Here is a 16,210-nt window from a genome sequence, read left to right as displayed (position 1 = left end):
CATTCTACAGAGCTGCTTCACTGCACCCAAATGTTTCTCAGAAAATACTTTATATTAGGCACTGTTTAAAATGATATCATTCTTATGCTTGATTTCTTGTACTTTTATTGTCGGTGCAAAGTAGGCATAGCTTTTTCATTGGATAAAATAAATATATAATTAATAAGTAGTAGAAATGAAACTATTTGTTCCTGTTTAGTGTGTATTATGCTCTCATTGATCAGGGCTATCGTCTTAGCTGTTTCCAAATGTGTTCATGCACACCACAGATATCATATATGCGTAGACGCCTCATCAAACGCTGGTGCTGATTAGAGCCGACGTGATTACGAGGTGCCATCTTGCTTCGGGGCTCTGCGCTTCTATCGTACATTAATGTCAATGGAGAATTGTACTATTAATGTGCTTGTAAATCACCGCGTTGTTCTTTAAAAACGGCAGACATGGAGGTATGTTCAGGACTATTTAGATGATAGTTTGTATCATTACTGAGAACAAAAAGTCGACAAGTTTTGAACAATTTTCTCACAAAATACTAATCAATCAATCAAGGTTATTTTAAAAGATGCATTTGTAATTATTATTTTTTTAAATGTAAAAATAGAAGCCAAAGATGTGAAGGATTGTCTCTAACAAAATAAAACTCATCCTTCACATTAAGAGTAAGTGAACATTACATATAGGCTTACATATTCAATACTATAAGTTCAATACACAAAAAATATTTCCTAAAAATATTTCTAACAGTTTAACTCTCTGAGGACTGTAATAGTAAGCGTTTACCAGAACCTAAATTTCTGTTTTTGCTCATTCTGATGTCATTTATTGGAGTATTTTTAAATACTTTATATCCCTAGAGTTCTCACATCCTAAGCTAAGCCTAACGACCTTTGATGCTACTCTGCGTTAGCGCGGTAAGTTGTGGGTTTTGCACTGCAAGTACCGTTTACATAATGACGTCACTAAAGTCATTTTGGAACGTAAGATGTATGCATACATCTTTGCTTTCTACCAAAAAGAATGCGCATTCCAGCTGCTCTAGTTTCTATTTTACATCTGTTTATGTAAAACGATGCACACAGAAGGGAGGGGTTGCCACCCACGGGAGTTTTATCCCCTGAGGATTAAAGTCACATTTTTCAGACCGAGGACAGTTTGATGAAAAAAATGTCTCAATTTATATATTTCACTTGTAAGCTGTGCATTACATGAGATTGCATGATGTGAGCTGTTAGTTGTTTGAATAGAACCTGAACCCAGAGCAGCTCTATTTCTCCTGTCTATACTGTATTTATATTACGCTCCACATTGTTCCTCAATTTATCTGTGGAATGAGATTCTCCAGGATCTATTTTCTACTTTACAATCAGTAGAACAGCCAAAAGAGGCACAAATGTGAGGCATTTTTTTCTGTGTTCTGTACAACATCGGCTCTGCAGCGGTTTTACTTCACACAGCTGTATAGAGTAAAGTAGAGTTCACTGTGTTGTGCTGCAGACAATGAGCAGCTGGCCCGCTCAGGGACAAACTGTCTGGAAAACCTGGTGATTCTGAATGGGGAAAAGTTCAGCCCTGACGTGTGGGACATGACGTGCTCTTGTATGTTGGAGATCTTCCAGAACACCAGCCCACATGCGTGAGTAGTGAGCTGCTTAGCTTCCTGCTGCTGCCTCGATGTCTGTGCTCAGATGGGATGAAAAAGATGTTCCTGTTGGGTTTGTCTCTTCAGTTTGCTGACTTGGAAACCAACTGGGCAGGAAGAAGAAGCTGCTGAGGGAAAGCATCTGGTAAGCAAAGAAACACCGTCACAGCTCAGCTGCTGTTCCACAACATCAAGCCAGACTGCTCACAAAGTTTCTCAGAGGGAATTGATCTCCACTTTTACTTAAATACTCTGTTAGAGTGTTTAATTTTAAGTGAGAAAGTGACCAAGTAGAATATCAACATATGGTCATTTGATCTATAATTTTCAGTTGGACACATTTCCTTCCCACATTTCGGACATTTTTGGAGACCCGCCATTGTGCTACTGACAAAACTTCCTGTTAACTTCAAAACAAGAGCTCTTTTTACAAAAGTGTTAATAAACTAACGGAAGACTATTTACATTCTGCTCTCACTGCATCATGGGGAGGTTGAGTATGACTAGTGTGCCCACCGTGCATACTTAAAAAATGTCCCCATAAAGAATACATCAAGGTATTTCTCTCATACTCAATTTTTTCATACTATCTAATGTGAACGCACTACATACTCATTTTGACGTCAAACTTAGTATGAGAAGTACATTACGTTAATATGACAATTTCAATGCAGCCAATGTCTTTATCTGATGAATTATAAAAAGTCTTCGTCTCTTGCAGCTTTACATAATGCTCTGAAAACCTGTACACAGAATGGAGCTAAAATTAAACAAAGAATGTGGATCCAAATAAAATGAGAAAAAACAAAATTTTTGGGTGCTTCTGGCTGATCCCAGGATCAGTGTAGAGCAGAATAAGTGCACAGGAGATGGAATGGTATTTTTTAAATCAAAGTCCATGAATTAGAACTTAAGGTAATTAACTCTTCCATCCATTCTCACATTTAAGCTTTGATGCTGAGAGTCCAGTCAGCAAAATATTTAATCCACCCATCACAGCCTATCAGAGCCCGCTGGCAATGTTTACCCACCCTCTGATTGGTTGAATTCTTAGCAGATTGTATTGTGTGTGTGTGCAGGACACAGACATGGACAGTCAGTCCCAGAGCAGCTATGACAGAGCTCTGTCTGAGAGAGGACACAGTCAGATGTCAAGCGATGACACGTGGAGAGGAAAGTCCAACACTAGTGAGTGGCTCCTTTCTGCTGAGTCATGCAGCTGCCAGTAGGTGCACGCCTGGCTCAGCCTCACACCAGCTGTCCTGTGTGCTCTTCAGGGCTCTCGGACCAGAAGCTGTTTGCAGGCCTGCTCATTAAATGTGTGGTGCAGCTGGAACTCATCCAGACCATCGACAATATTGTATTCTTCCCAGCAACCAGCAAGAAGGAGGATGCTGACAACATGGCTGCTGCTCAGGTACACCACACACCGGACCGATTCTCTCTCTAATCTCAGCCCCTCTGCAATCTACCAGAAGCCATGCCTCTACTTTTCTACACGAGCATCGCGTAACATAACAAGGTTGCATCGTCTCGCATTGATATAGGTCTATTGGTCAGTTTAGAGCTAAAATCATGCTGTTGCCTTGTTTCCGTGCACAGTTCCGCATTCACTTTGATTGATAGTCTCAAAAACAGGAAGTCGAAGCCTATTGGCTGGGCGAACATGACAATCGTTTCCATTTGTATAGGGGTCTATAGGACTAAGGAGGGACTTATATACATTAATATATATGAATGACCACCTACACTAGATCAGGTATTTTTTCGCATTTCAAAAGAATTATACATAAACATAGAATTCTCAGAAACTCCGGATATCAGCTTTAAGTTTCATTTTCACGGTGTTGCAGTCCAATTAGTATCCACATAAACTGTTGACTGAATATCGACTGTGTTGCTGGTGCGAGGCATACAATAAATGTTGGAAAATTTACAATTAGAGACTTTTACAAAAATAATTACACAGCTTTTGTGAGGGGAGTAAAATGTATTGTCCATGTTTTAATACAAACAGCAGCCATCTCTCTCTCACACACACAAACACACACATGGATTTAGAAGACAAGAAACAAAGAGCACCAGTTGATACATGCCACCATCTCTGGTTACTTTAATCAGATGTATTTAATCAATTCAATATTTACATTTTTATAACATTTCACCAGTCACGTGACTTCATCAGTTGCTCCTATTTGTCAGCGAGCTATTCTACAACATGAATACATCAAAAGTGATCCTACAGCACAGCAAACAGTTAGGATCAGTCCTGAAATATCAACCCTTTTTGATATGGCCAGGATTTATCTGGGACCAATAAATCCAATCCACGTGCTTTACACCTCACTGTTTTCCCATCAGAGGGATGCTCTGGATGAGTCTGTGGCTGACGGAGGAGAGGAGGCTCTCGATCAGGGCATGTACAGACGCATGACGTCTGCTCACCTCTTCAAGCTGCTGGACTGTCTGCTGGAGTCACACACGTTTGCCAAGGACTTCAACTCCAACAACGAGCAGAGGACGGCGCTGTGGAGGGCGGGTAAGAAAGGAATCACAGAAGGTCCTCATGGTTCAAAACCAGAACTGGACTCGACTCTCTTTGCTGCTCCCAGGGTTCAAAGGGAAGTCCAAGCCCAACCTGCTGAAGCAGGAGACCAGCAGTCTAGCCTGTAGCCTCAGGATCCTGTTTAGGATGTACACAGACCTTCAGCTCAAGGACTCCTGGCCTGACATCCAGACACGCTTGTTGCTGTGAGACACACACACACACACCATCCTTTTGACTGAAAATAACACACTAAAGGTGCGTTCACACCGAAAGCAACCTCCCTTCAAGTAAAGCGACTCACACTTCTTGTCACTTTGAGTGACACTGTGTTGCAACATCCAATCGGCAAAGTGTTTCTTCCCACGTCACTCCCCCAGTTGTCACGTCTCTTGAGAAACACGGAGGAAAGAGTCGTGGCTGCATGCGGGTACCTCGTCTTGTGCGACTCCTGTGCTCCTTTTTAACAGGACCACAATAAAAGGGAGCAAGCATGGGTGAAAGTTCAATTCAACTTTATTTATATATAGCGCAAATTACAACAAAGTAATCTCAAAGCTCTTAACAAAAAAATATAGAGTTTATAGTAAGAAAGAAAGAACACAACAAGATCCATATGAACAAGCATTTAGTGACTGTAGAAAAAAAACGATGTGAACGCACCTTAAGATTTTTTGAGGATTATACTATTCATATGGCTGATAGCAACAGTAGAATAATGGTGACATTGTGTACATTACGTCACACATCAGGGTGTGATGCTATGCTGTGTCATCCGATCTATTCATTACCTTTGACTTTGATTCATTAAATAAGGCCAGACATGCACCGGCTGCCCACTCATGCTGTGGAAAATTGAGGATGTGTGTGTGTGTGTGTTTTGTAGAGTTTGCACGGAGGCGTTGGCCTACTTCAACGGTCTGACCTCAGAGAGCCACAGAGAGGCTTGGAACTGCCTGCTAATGCTGATGCTGACCAGGACGCTCCGGCTGCCCGACAACAAGGCAAGAACACACGCACACTCGTTAATGTTTCTTGTGAGGACTATCAAGATCATTGGTTAAGGCAGGAGTTCTCAACCTTGGGGTCATGACTCCATTTTTGGTCATTAGACACTGGGAAGGGGTAGCCAGATGCCTTAAAGAAACCTTTAAGAATATTTTTTGAACAATTTGAGCCCATTTTTGCTTACTTTTACCTTTTTTTGCAACTACACCAAACTTACCATATTTTAACCTATTTTCATAACTTTTCTTGCTGTATTTTGGCTCCTTTTATTGCATTTTTGCTACATTACCATCTAATTTCAATGCCTTTTCTGCACATTTTTTCCACTTTCAAGACATTTTTGGCACTTATAAACCCTTTCCACCATTTTCCCACCTAATGTCATATATGTTGACCCTTTATTGTCACTTTTACCTCTTTTCACCATATTTCATGCTTATTTTTGCCATTTTAACCGCATTCACGATTTATGTCCATTATTTGCCAGTTTAAACTTATTGATCCTACTTTTTAAGTTACATTACCCCAGGCCCCCCTCCCCCATTTCTGCCACTTTTAAGCCAATGTTGAACCTTGGAACACTTTTTCTGTTTGTTTTTGGCCACTTTTATTTGCAACATTTAGCCAATATCTGTGGTTTTTAAAATCTCATTTCACCACCATTTTGGTCACTTCTAACCCATTTTATTTCTGATTAAAACAAGGATTTACATCTTTAAGACGACTATATACTATTTAGCAAATAATAATTAACCTCCTGAATAACAGTGGATATTTTTCAAATAAATAATGTGGTTATCACAGATTTATATAATAATGGACCATCATTTTGTTGACTTTATGGATGGGCCCCAAAAAGCTCTCCCTCTTTATTCTCCCTTATAGATGGCCCTGTCTCCACATGACTGTTCTTCAATGTTTATGTCAGTATTCAGCCACCTTCGGGTACAGTGGGGGTCCTCGGCCTCTGGCACCTTTATTTTGGGGGTCGGGGGCTGAAAACGTTGAGAACCACTGGCTTAAGGGGACAACCTTTAAAGACCTGCTCAGATGCTTGACGCGTGTCCTAAGGGTGGTTTATTTGAATGTGTAGTATTCAGGATTCCATTGTGTACAAATGGATTTTTGTTCTTATTTCCAGTTCAAGCCCCACGCCTCCTGCTACTACCAGCACCTGTGTGAGATGATGCAGTTCGACCTGATCCCTGAGCTACGAGCCGTCCTCAGACGCTTCTTTCTGCGCATTGGCTGCGTCTTCCACATCGCCGCCTTGGACGGAGCGCTGACACAGGCCCCCGCCTCCTAGAATCAGCTGGTGGGTTCTGGATGGACAGGTGGAGATGATGGTCCTCAGGAGGACGAAGAAGAAGGCCTTTGTTAGGTCTGAGCATTCCTGCATCGTTCCCGACATTATGGCCTTTAGTTTCCTCTTGGAAAACGAACAGTACTGTGATCAGCTGTTACTGCTGACCGTCCTCCTGATGAGATGTGTAATCTATTAATTTATTAAATTTGATGGATGGTATGAAGCAGATTGTTGAATGGGTCGCTTTATCAGCACTAATTCCAAAACATTGGCATGTGAAAGTTGACAAGTTTCTTGCTTTAGGAGGAAGTTCATCCCTTCAAACTGTTCTCACCGGTGTTGCTTTATCTCTCCTTCCAATCCACTCCGCTGAGCCCGTTAACTTGTTAGCTCTTTCTCCTGTGATGGAGGCCTGAGGGAGATTTTCAGGACTCGATCAGAGACTGGGGGGGCTGATTCATTGTTTTAGCTCACATGCTGAAAGAGCCAAGTCCTTCCTCTGGTCATGTAGCAGTACTGACCCAGCTGGCTCTCGCTAACACCCGTCCATCAAACGACTCCAACAGGCGATGCCGTGGCCTGTCACTGTTAACTACGCTCTGCTTTGAAATCCCACAGGAACCCTGAGTAACCTCCTCCCTACAGGTATAAAGAAATCAGCCTGGGAAGCTTCTTAATTATTTGATACTTTTTTTCTGTTCTTTTTTTAAAAGAAGGATGTATGTAATTATTTAAAGTGCATTTCCATATTTTAAGAAGCATTCCTCCCTTGCAACTATAAAAGTCTACTGTGTCAGCCCTCAACTTAGGGATGATATATATGAGGAGTAAATAGAAAATAATTCTGACTGTAAAGTTTCCAGTGTAAGATAACTAAAATATATATAAGGTTATATACTTAATCCTGTGATGTAATCTTCCAAACATTTGGTGAAGTAATCAATAAAGTTCATTTCTGATTTGCTCATTTCTGCGCTTTTCTTTGTCCCATAGAAAGTCTTTGGTAATCCTTTGAAATAGTTTAAACGATTAAGGTGTGATATTAACTTGTCACATCATAGAGATGTGACTGAATTTTAATTTTAACCATTTATTTACATTTATTTTCTCACTTTAAATAAGTTTCCATTTGAATCTTTTGCAGGACCGCCTCCATATTTATTCAGGCGTGTGTGAAAGTGGCATTCTCTCAGACTTGTACTAATTTCACTTGCTCTGCTCCCCTACTCTAGAACTCACTCACACCAGACATCAGGAACAATGATGCGCTATCGCTCTTCAAATCAAGACTAAAAACCACCTGTTCATAATGGCATATTCACTGTAATTTGACTGTTTTGCTCATCTTTTGATTCTTGTTTTTACTTATTTTTGTGTTTTAATCACTCTGTAAAGTGACCTTAAGTGTCAGAAATGCAATTTTAAATGTGTTATTTACCAGATTCAAGGTTTTTATAATTTTTCACATGGAACATGCAAAATGAAATTTGTACCTGAGGACCAGCAGAAAATTGTAATAAATAATAAATAAATTAAAGTTACGTAAAAGCCTAAAATTTGGGAATCTGACAATACCATAAAAATATAATTAACTTGCATCAACAAGTTATGTTCTCTGCCACCTGTATGTACACCAGGGATGGACAACTTTTGTCAGAGGGCCACAAAAAAAAAAATAAAAAAAGATTGATCTGAGAGCCACATTAGGTGCTGTGATAAAAGTTGCCCATCCCTACTTCCTAGTATATACTGGAATATATATTATATACAAACTTTTAAACCAACTTACTCCTGTTTTTACAAAAATCATGTGTATTTAGACAAAACATTTGATTGGGACTGAAACTCCCAACCCTGACCATGCAAACTGAAAAAGGTAACTGTTCCACATGGCCTCTTTTTATTAAGCACACGATTCCAGGGTGATGAAGTGACTATCAGCCAATCAATATATAGTAATGATCTATAGCCTCATATATTTCTATGCAGGAAAATACCTACAAAATAAATAATATCAAAGTGTTAATTTATACTTGGGCCAGCATGTTAATCATTTTAGGGTCTTGATACTCAGTGACTTTATTTGCTATTACTCAGATACTTTTGTATGTGCCTGTATTGCATGAAAAGTGACAGTAAAATTTTAAGTAGGATTATTTTCAAGTGAAAATAACTTAATGTGTTTACTGAATCAGAAGATGAGCATAAATGACATGTGAAGGCTGACACGAGAAGATAGATCTCTCCCACCCCCACCCCCCACACGTCCTCCCGGTGGCGCTGTGCTGTTGCCCTGACGGCAGGTGTCCCGTACTAAAAGACAAAGGTTACTATGGAGCTCTCACATGTCCATTTCAAATGTTCATCTGAAGGGACGGTGGCATGGATCCTGTTTTATTGAAAAGGAGCAGAAAGCAAGAGCCAAGGTAAATCCCTGACATTAGATTCAGAGGAAAGCTGCTTTGTTGTAGTCATGGGGGGTGGGTCCGTTCGGCTCAATTCGGGCCAGCTGAGATCGGCTCCACGCACGCACAGCGTCGCTGTGGGCGGGTCGCCGTCAGTCAAAGCTCCGACGGTCGGCGTTAGCCGCACAAGGCTAGCAATGACGGAAAACACTGAACCGGGCTTTAGAGCGCGAGGAGACCCACATGAATCCATGGAGACCACCATACAAGTAAGAGCCGTGGTTCTTAGCTGTGCTGAGGAGGCTCTCCGTGTCCGTTTGCTCCTCTGGAAATGACCGGATGTGTTAGCATGTCCTAGCCTTGCAGCTGATATGTCCGTCAGCAAACTGCACGGATTGCACGGCAAACGCTAGTACCTACGTGCCTGTGCGCGCACACCTAGGCTGTACGATAGTGAACCCATCTTCATTAAGTTTGTAGGAACAGTGTGTGATCGCGTACAGTCGGGTTCCTTCATTACAGGTGAGGAAGCTCGGTGCTTGTGCGGGATGCTAAATCTGTCGGACACTCTTTCGCTTTACTACGTCTTGCTGAGAATGTGCTGGAAGCAGGATGAAGACCTCCGTGCATCGATATGTTGTGCGTGTGTCGTGCACTGAGCAGGGCATAATGAACCGCTCAGTGACTAGGCCTGAGTCGTGACGGGACACTCACACCGAGCTGTTCTACGTCATGTCACGTAATACACGACACGGAGGGGGGTTGCGCAAGGGGACTGGGAGGGCTCGGAGACGTATCCGTATTCCGTACACGTTGAGTCGCCCAGGCGAAGACTGCCAGCTCTGCTACAGACGGACAGAGACAGACACGCACACTTAAAGAACGCTGTAATTGGGCCGATTAAAGATAAACATCAGGAAATAGTGGATGTCTCCAGGTCGTTGGTAAGGTCTTTTTCCTCTACACACACGTGCGCATGTTGGCAGGTTCCCGAGGAGGGGGCGCTGTGTTGTTTGGATTCTTCGTGTTTACACACTGCAGCTGAAGCACGAGACACGTGGGGGACCTGGGACCATGTGGCCTGGAAACACGACTCAGGCTCCCTTTGGAGCATCGTTAGGGCGCTTATATCTGCCTTTGTTTGGGATGTAACAGTGAGGGAGAGACCTTTGGCTTCATGAGCAGACTCCAGCTTCCTCCAGGTGTGAGCTCTGATTGGGCTGAAGCTGGGGTGTGAAAGGGGCCGAACATTTCCACGGGAATAATTGAAAAAAATATAACATTTTCAAGGGAAGTATTTATAGAAATTGGGCTTAATTGTAAATAACTAGCATATCCCAACATAAATATGATCATATATTTAAAATACAGTATTTTGAAATTTCAATTACTGTTGCAATATCTTTGGTATTTTCAAAGTTATAAACTTTCCATGAGATTTTACAGTAATTTTGTAAAATTGATAGTTATAGTTATTGTAGTTGGGGAAGAAAAAAAAAAAAAATATATATATATATATATATATATATATGCATCATATAAAATATCAGTGTCACTGATCTAAAATCTGGTTTAATTCAAATGGATAATTCCCATGAATGATCGGTTTGTAAAGGTGAGCAGACATCATCCATCTGTACATGTGTTACATCAACCCTCACTGGACATAAAATGTATTTTATTTCATGCTCCCTTTTTACATTTTGTTAAAATTCTACTTTATATATTGGTAACAGCTTCTCATTTTATTGTATTTATGTACTTGTTATTTTAGCCTTGTTTTTTCTTTCACACCAATGCACCATGACAAATTCCTCGTATATGTACTTGGCAATAAAGAACAATTCTGATTCTGATATATTTTTTTAATTTTTCCAAAATTCCTGAGCATAAGTTGCCATGGAAATTTACCAGAAATGTTCTGCTTCTTTGCAACCCAAGGGTGATGCTCATCACGCTCATGAGGAACAGCAGACGGGAAAATTCACCTGAGAGAGGTGTGTTTAGAAAGGCAACAGGGTTACGAATGAGGGAGGTTTTAACTTCTCAGGTGCTTCTTTGTTCTGGAAAGGAATGCAGAAATACACTTAGAAGAAAAAAATATCTTTCCATTGAGAAAGAAATGGATATGATCTTGTACAGATGTGCTATTTTGTTGTCTGTGTGTCATGTCACGACGTGTGACATCATTGGATTATTAGAAATAATTCATCAGTGTGAAAACAATTTCAGACATGGTAAAGTCTTCTTATCCATTATCTAGAATGTGCTAGAGAATTTCAAGCAACCATTATAACAGTGTGGAATTTTTTGTTATCAGGTCAACATTTCGGTTCAAACTGTCTTAGGGAACCTAAAACAATTAAATATTCTCAATCATTAGAAAACATCTCAAATATTAGAGTACTAAAATGTTTTTGCAAACACTACCTGTTTTTTCTGTGTTTACAGAGGAAATAAAATAGTGTATTAAATGAAATGAAGAACAGCTGCAGGGACAACAAAGATCTTGTTAAATAAGGGTTTGGATGCTGGAAATTTCCAGGAAATGTGAAGGTCGTGTGTGAGAAGAAGAAAGAGAAAGAATGGAGGCAGATAAGGAGACTGGAGGTCATAAGTCACTGATCCAGAGACGCATGGAATCTCCAGCAGAGTAGACACGTCTTTCTGCTGTGCCTTCACCTTCCTCCCCTTTGTTTCTCTTTTATACACGCGCGCACACACCACTGGCTGCTTATTAATATCATTACCATCTGCTCCATACTTAATAGTCCAATTAGTGATGCTCTTTGACCCCACCTGTCCAAATGTGCTTTAAATGTCCTCAGCCGTCCTGTGCGTCTTCAGCCCTCCTTGCATCATAATGTGATTCAGTCGTGGAAGTCCGGACTCTGACCTTTCATTGCTGTCTCTCTGCAGGGCCTGAGCTGATTTGTCGGCCCTGTGCAGGTTTGGTTCCCAGTGTGTCCTGTGGATCAGCTGACCATGACGGTCTGAGCCGAGTAAAAACAGCGAAGAACCTGGACACGGTGTGCACGCCCACACCATCACAGACCAACCGAAGCGCTGGAGCAAGGACAGGACAGATTGAAGCACATTTAAAGACAAAATGACTCAGAACAGAGAACTGGTTGTGTTCTACATCACATACAAACTGTCTCAGAGGAACTACCCTCTGGACCACATAGTGCTCAATGAGCCTCCACACAGGACCGCTGGGTCGGACGCAGAGCCCGCAGAGGATGAGCGGACGGACACGCAGTCCAATGGAACTTTGAACGCGTCTCCGGTGCAGCAGCAGAGGTTGCCGTCAGCGACAAGCCTGGATGCGGTGAAGGAAGCCCTCCGAGACACAGCCAACGAGTTTGAGCTGCGCTACTCGCTGGCTTTCAGTGACCTGCACAGCCAGCTGCACATCACGCCGGCCACGGCCTACCAGAGCTTTGAGAACGTGATGGACGAGGTGTTCCGGGACGGCGTCAACTGGGGTCGCATTGTGGGGCTCTTTGCATTTGGTGGAGCACTGTGTGTAGAGTGTGTGGAGAAGGAGATGAGTCCTTTGGTGGGCAGGATTGTGGAGTGGATGACGGTCTACCTGGACAACCACATTCAGCCCTGGATCCAGAGCCAAGGGGGATGGGTGAGTCCTACATCTCACACACACATAATCTACTAGCCACTAGGAATGTGCGATATTTTATCGTTTATGATATATTGTCAAAAACATTCTCACCGGAAAGAATGTCATCCCACGATATAAACGATAAATTCCCATGTTGGAAATTAGCAAGGGCCACAGGCCATTTGTCCCTCAATTTTGCCAAGAATGCCCCAAAACAAACGTGTTTCATGGACCAAAACTGCCCCTGTTTGTTGTCAACAACAGCTTACCATGGAAAGCCAGTTGTATCTCACATAGTTTTACATCTAACTTATTTCACTGCTTAATCTTTGCGGAAATGTTCCCAAACTTTAGGTCAAAGCTTTCTGGCTTCTTCAACAGTTCGGTCTCCTTCAATTTTGCCAAGAATGCCCCAAAACAAACGTGTTTCATGGACCAAAACTGCCCCTGTTTGTTGTCAACAACAACTATTACTATTTACACTAAGTTGCGAATTTTTTTTATTTATAGTTTCTATTTATCGTGGTTTTTTTTCGTTATTACTAGAAATTATCGGGATTTTTTTTTTTTTTGTCAATATCGCCCATCGCTACTAGCCACACAACATTTTTAGAGCTGCAACTAATGATTATTTTTGTAGTCGACTAATCTATCAATAATTTTTTCAATTTGTTTTTGTTTTGAAGCACATATTTTTGAATCGCAATTTTAATCCACCTAGCTTAAATCCTCACACCTGTGACAGTGACCTTGTTGTACTGTTTCATCATGTTTTACAGACAGGAAATAAAACAATGACAGGACAAAATAATGCATTTATATAATAGTTGTATTTAAAATATATATCAAATAGATATCAACGTAACTTATGATCTCACCTTTACGCTGGACATGAAGAACGTGGAACACCAGCTGCTTTAAACAAGAATAATGATAGATAAAATAAAATGTACCCAAACATTTTTAATTTACTATGGGCTGTTAACTATTAATACACTGTTAGAGTGCAACGCCTTGAAAACGATTACAGCTTGTAAAGAAAAGTTAACAACATTAGGCTTAATACTTTGAGCCAGAGACAGCAGCTTGTCAACATTTTCTGTCTTGGAAGTCTGCTGGATTGATTAATTAATACTCACTAATTTTTACCCGTATCTTAATTGTATAAATCACTGATGATCAGGTTAATTTAATCATGGAGGCCAAAATCGTGATCACAATTAAAATTTGATTTTTTTTTGTACAGCCTTATCGTGAGTTCACTCTTTCGTTACATCACTGATAATTAGCAAACGAATTTCTTTGTGTTTGGGTTTTCTGCTTCATTTTCAATAATTGTAATTTCAGTGCATTCCTAAGTAAAGCGACGTGTCGACTAAAGAAAATGCAGTCAACATTTAATTTTAATACTCACAGCAACACTAGATTTTTAAAGCTCCTCCTGCGCCACATTGCTGTGTGTCTCTGGTTTGAAGACAGCTGACCTCCTTCACACATTTTTATTGCAGTTCAGACTCAGTCTGGCTTTTCTTATGAGGTGGGAACACCAAATTCATTTTTAATGGAGCTTCTTTGACATTTTTACAACATTTACTCTGCACCAGCTCCAAGCCACAACCCAGGTGCCGCCCTGAGCAGCAGACCCACAAAACGAGCACAGACGTTGTGTCCAAAGTGTTTGTGTAGTCAGCATCTGGCTCAGCTGTTTTCTAATTGATCAGCAGCTCAGAGCTCAATGTGCTGAATCGAAGTGTTGGATTATCAGACTGCAAAGGGGCTTTGTGTCTGTGTCAAGGATCAAAGTCCTCTCATGCTTTCGCAGATGTTCAGTGTATACGCTCACCACATGGTTTTTGTTGTTGGCTTTTTGAAAAAAAATGTATTACAACATCACATGTTCTATGGTGTTGTTCACTGAGGCAGCAGCTTGGAATTGAACAGTCATATTTTGGTGAGGCTCAGACGCACACTGTATAATAATGGTCATCTTTGTTCCCTTTGTCCAAACCATTTGATGGTATGAAGGGAGGGGAGAGGCTGTTTATGTTCACCCCAGTGCTGACTGAAAGGTCAGAGGTCGATCCTATGGAAACTGACATCAAGGCAGGCTGAGGTCTTTGTGTCTGACTTTCTGCTAATGGAAAATCACGTCCTACAGCATGTCATGTTAAAGCTGCACTAAGCCTGGGACCAGAACAGGATTTATTAACTGATGACAACCTATCCTAATGATGCAAGTACACATATCGTAGAACTCACCTCACGCCACATTGTACCATGTACATAACAGGGTTCTCGCACATGGACACAAATGGGACTCCCCTTATAATCAGTCTTTTGAATAAAGTATTATTTCTTGTCTCTACAGTGTCTGAGTATTTATTAGTGGAGGGCCTATATATATATATATATATATATATATATATATATATAGCTCTCTATCTACATTCATCATCACCGTCACCAATTCAACAATTAACGTTCAGTTTAAAGTAAGGCTGGAACAGAGATTAAAAAGCAACAATACCAAACCCAACTTTAGCTTTACTTTGCTAAATTTAGCCTTCAGAAAGTTATATATTTCACAATTTTCCACAACGGTGGTGCTTGCTCGCGCGTCAACGCGATCCCCCTATGCTGTGAAAAATTACTGGAGAACCCTGTATCTAGTATTTTATTTTTTATTGTATATTAGGATGTATTATTCTGGTATTTATCACGATAATGATAAACATCACGATACATAAAAAACTATAATTAAATAAAACAATTCCCTATTTAAAGTTTAAACAGGTTCTTTACAAACAAAAATACGTCTGAATACATCAACATTAGACACATTAAAAAAGGCTACAATAGCTGCTGATTCAAAGAGCTCATGAGCTGATATTTTATGGAATATATTTGTGAATGTTGGTCACTCTTAGTGTTATTGTATGTAATGCATTTATTTCCTCACTTAAAATTTAATTATTTTCTAAAAAAAAAAAAAAAAAAAGCAACATGAAAAGCACAAATAACTTCAATAGTGTTTTTTTTACTGCTGTTGAATCTTGTTTTATTTATCTGATAATGAGATACAGTACATAAACTTATGATTGATAAATAACTCTGATTTTCTATAATTAAACCAGATCAAACTGATGATTTAATCATTCAGTATATTTAGGTGTAATAATCTCAATAGTTACATTAGTCTAATGGGACCAGCATTGTCTTGTGAACATGTGAAATATAATTAAAAAATAGTGATATTAGTATTTATGCTAATATTTATTTCACACAACGTGTGACATGTTAGTTTTTATCTTTCCATACAAGTGTTAAATCTGACCATAAACAAATCGGTGGCTTCATGACAGTAAGACGTGTTCTTTTAGTCTTTTTACTTGGTTTATATGGAGTGGTTAGCATTAGCTCTTAGCCCAGTCGGTCGGTGTGTCGGTGGGTTAGCTTAGCTTAGTTAGCTTTAGTTGAGTTTCCAGTTCATAATTGTTGCTGCGAGTTCATCTTTGTCCCTGTGTTTGTGGAATTTTGGGTGGATCTGACAGAGGAACTTGGATTGGTTCACTTTGTTGGATGGTTATCTGGTCTTAACCAAGTAGCGGTCCATGATGTATCACAGCACGGCAGCTTCAAGTAGCCGTGACAAGCACCGCCGTGTGTGTGTGTGTGTGTGGGC

At 40.5% G+C, this 16,210-nt stretch overlaps 2 protein-coding genes across 4 annotated transcripts in view; both read left to right on the top strand.

Annotated features, from left to right (window-relative positions):
* arfgef2 (ADP-ribosylation factor guanine nucleotide-exchange factor 2 (brefeldin A-inhibited)) overlaps window positions 1–7,468 on the top strand; it is a 34,239-nt gene extending 26,771 nt beyond the window's left edge. For both annotated transcript variants that reach the window (XM_028454146.1, XM_028454145.1), the window contains exons 32-39: window positions 1,498–1,636; window positions 1,730–1,787; window positions 2,722–2,830; window positions 2,920–3,059; window positions 4,004–4,181; window positions 4,255–4,393; window positions 5,074–5,191; window positions 6,337–7,468. In XM_028454146.1, coding sequence (XP_028309947.1) covers window positions 1,498–1,636; window positions 1,730–1,787; window positions 2,722–2,830; window positions 2,920–3,059; window positions 4,004–4,181; window positions 4,255–4,393; window positions 5,074–5,191; window positions 6,337–6,501 — 1,046 coding nt within the window. In that variant the 3' untranslated portion in view covers window positions 6,502–7,468. The remainder of the gene's footprint in view (window positions 1–1,497; window positions 1,637–1,729; window positions 1,788–2,721; window positions 2,831–2,919; window positions 3,060–4,003; window positions 4,182–4,254; window positions 4,394–5,073; window positions 5,192–6,336) is intronic.
* A 1,549-nt stretch (window positions 7,469–9,017) lies between these two features.
* bcl2l1 (BCL2 like 1) overlaps window positions 9,018–16,210 on the top strand; it is a 42,429-nt gene continuing 35,236 nt past the window's right edge. The window contains exons 1-2 of one of the 2 annotated variants that reach the window (XM_028454147.1): window positions 9,018–9,175; window positions 11,826–12,546. In XM_028454147.1, the coding sequence (XP_028309948.1) occupies window positions 12,016–12,546 (531 nt within the window). In that variant the 5' untranslated portion in view covers window positions 9,018–9,175; window positions 11,826–12,015. Of the gene's footprint in view, window positions 9,176–9,658; window positions 9,851–11,825; window positions 12,547–16,210 lie in introns of those variants that run through there. The other variant, XM_028454148.1, reaches the window with a different exon arrangement.

Source organism: Gouania willdenowi, chromosome 7 (assembly GCF_900634775.1).
Source record: "Gouania willdenowi chromosome 7, fGouWil2.1, whole genome shotgun sequence".
Classification (NCBI taxonomy): Eukaryota; Metazoa; Chordata; class Actinopteri; order Blenniiformes; family Gobiesocidae; genus Gouania; species Gouania willdenowi.
The sequence above is the reverse complement of the archived record's forward strand: the minus strand, read 5'-3'. Positions and strand labels throughout refer to the sequence as shown.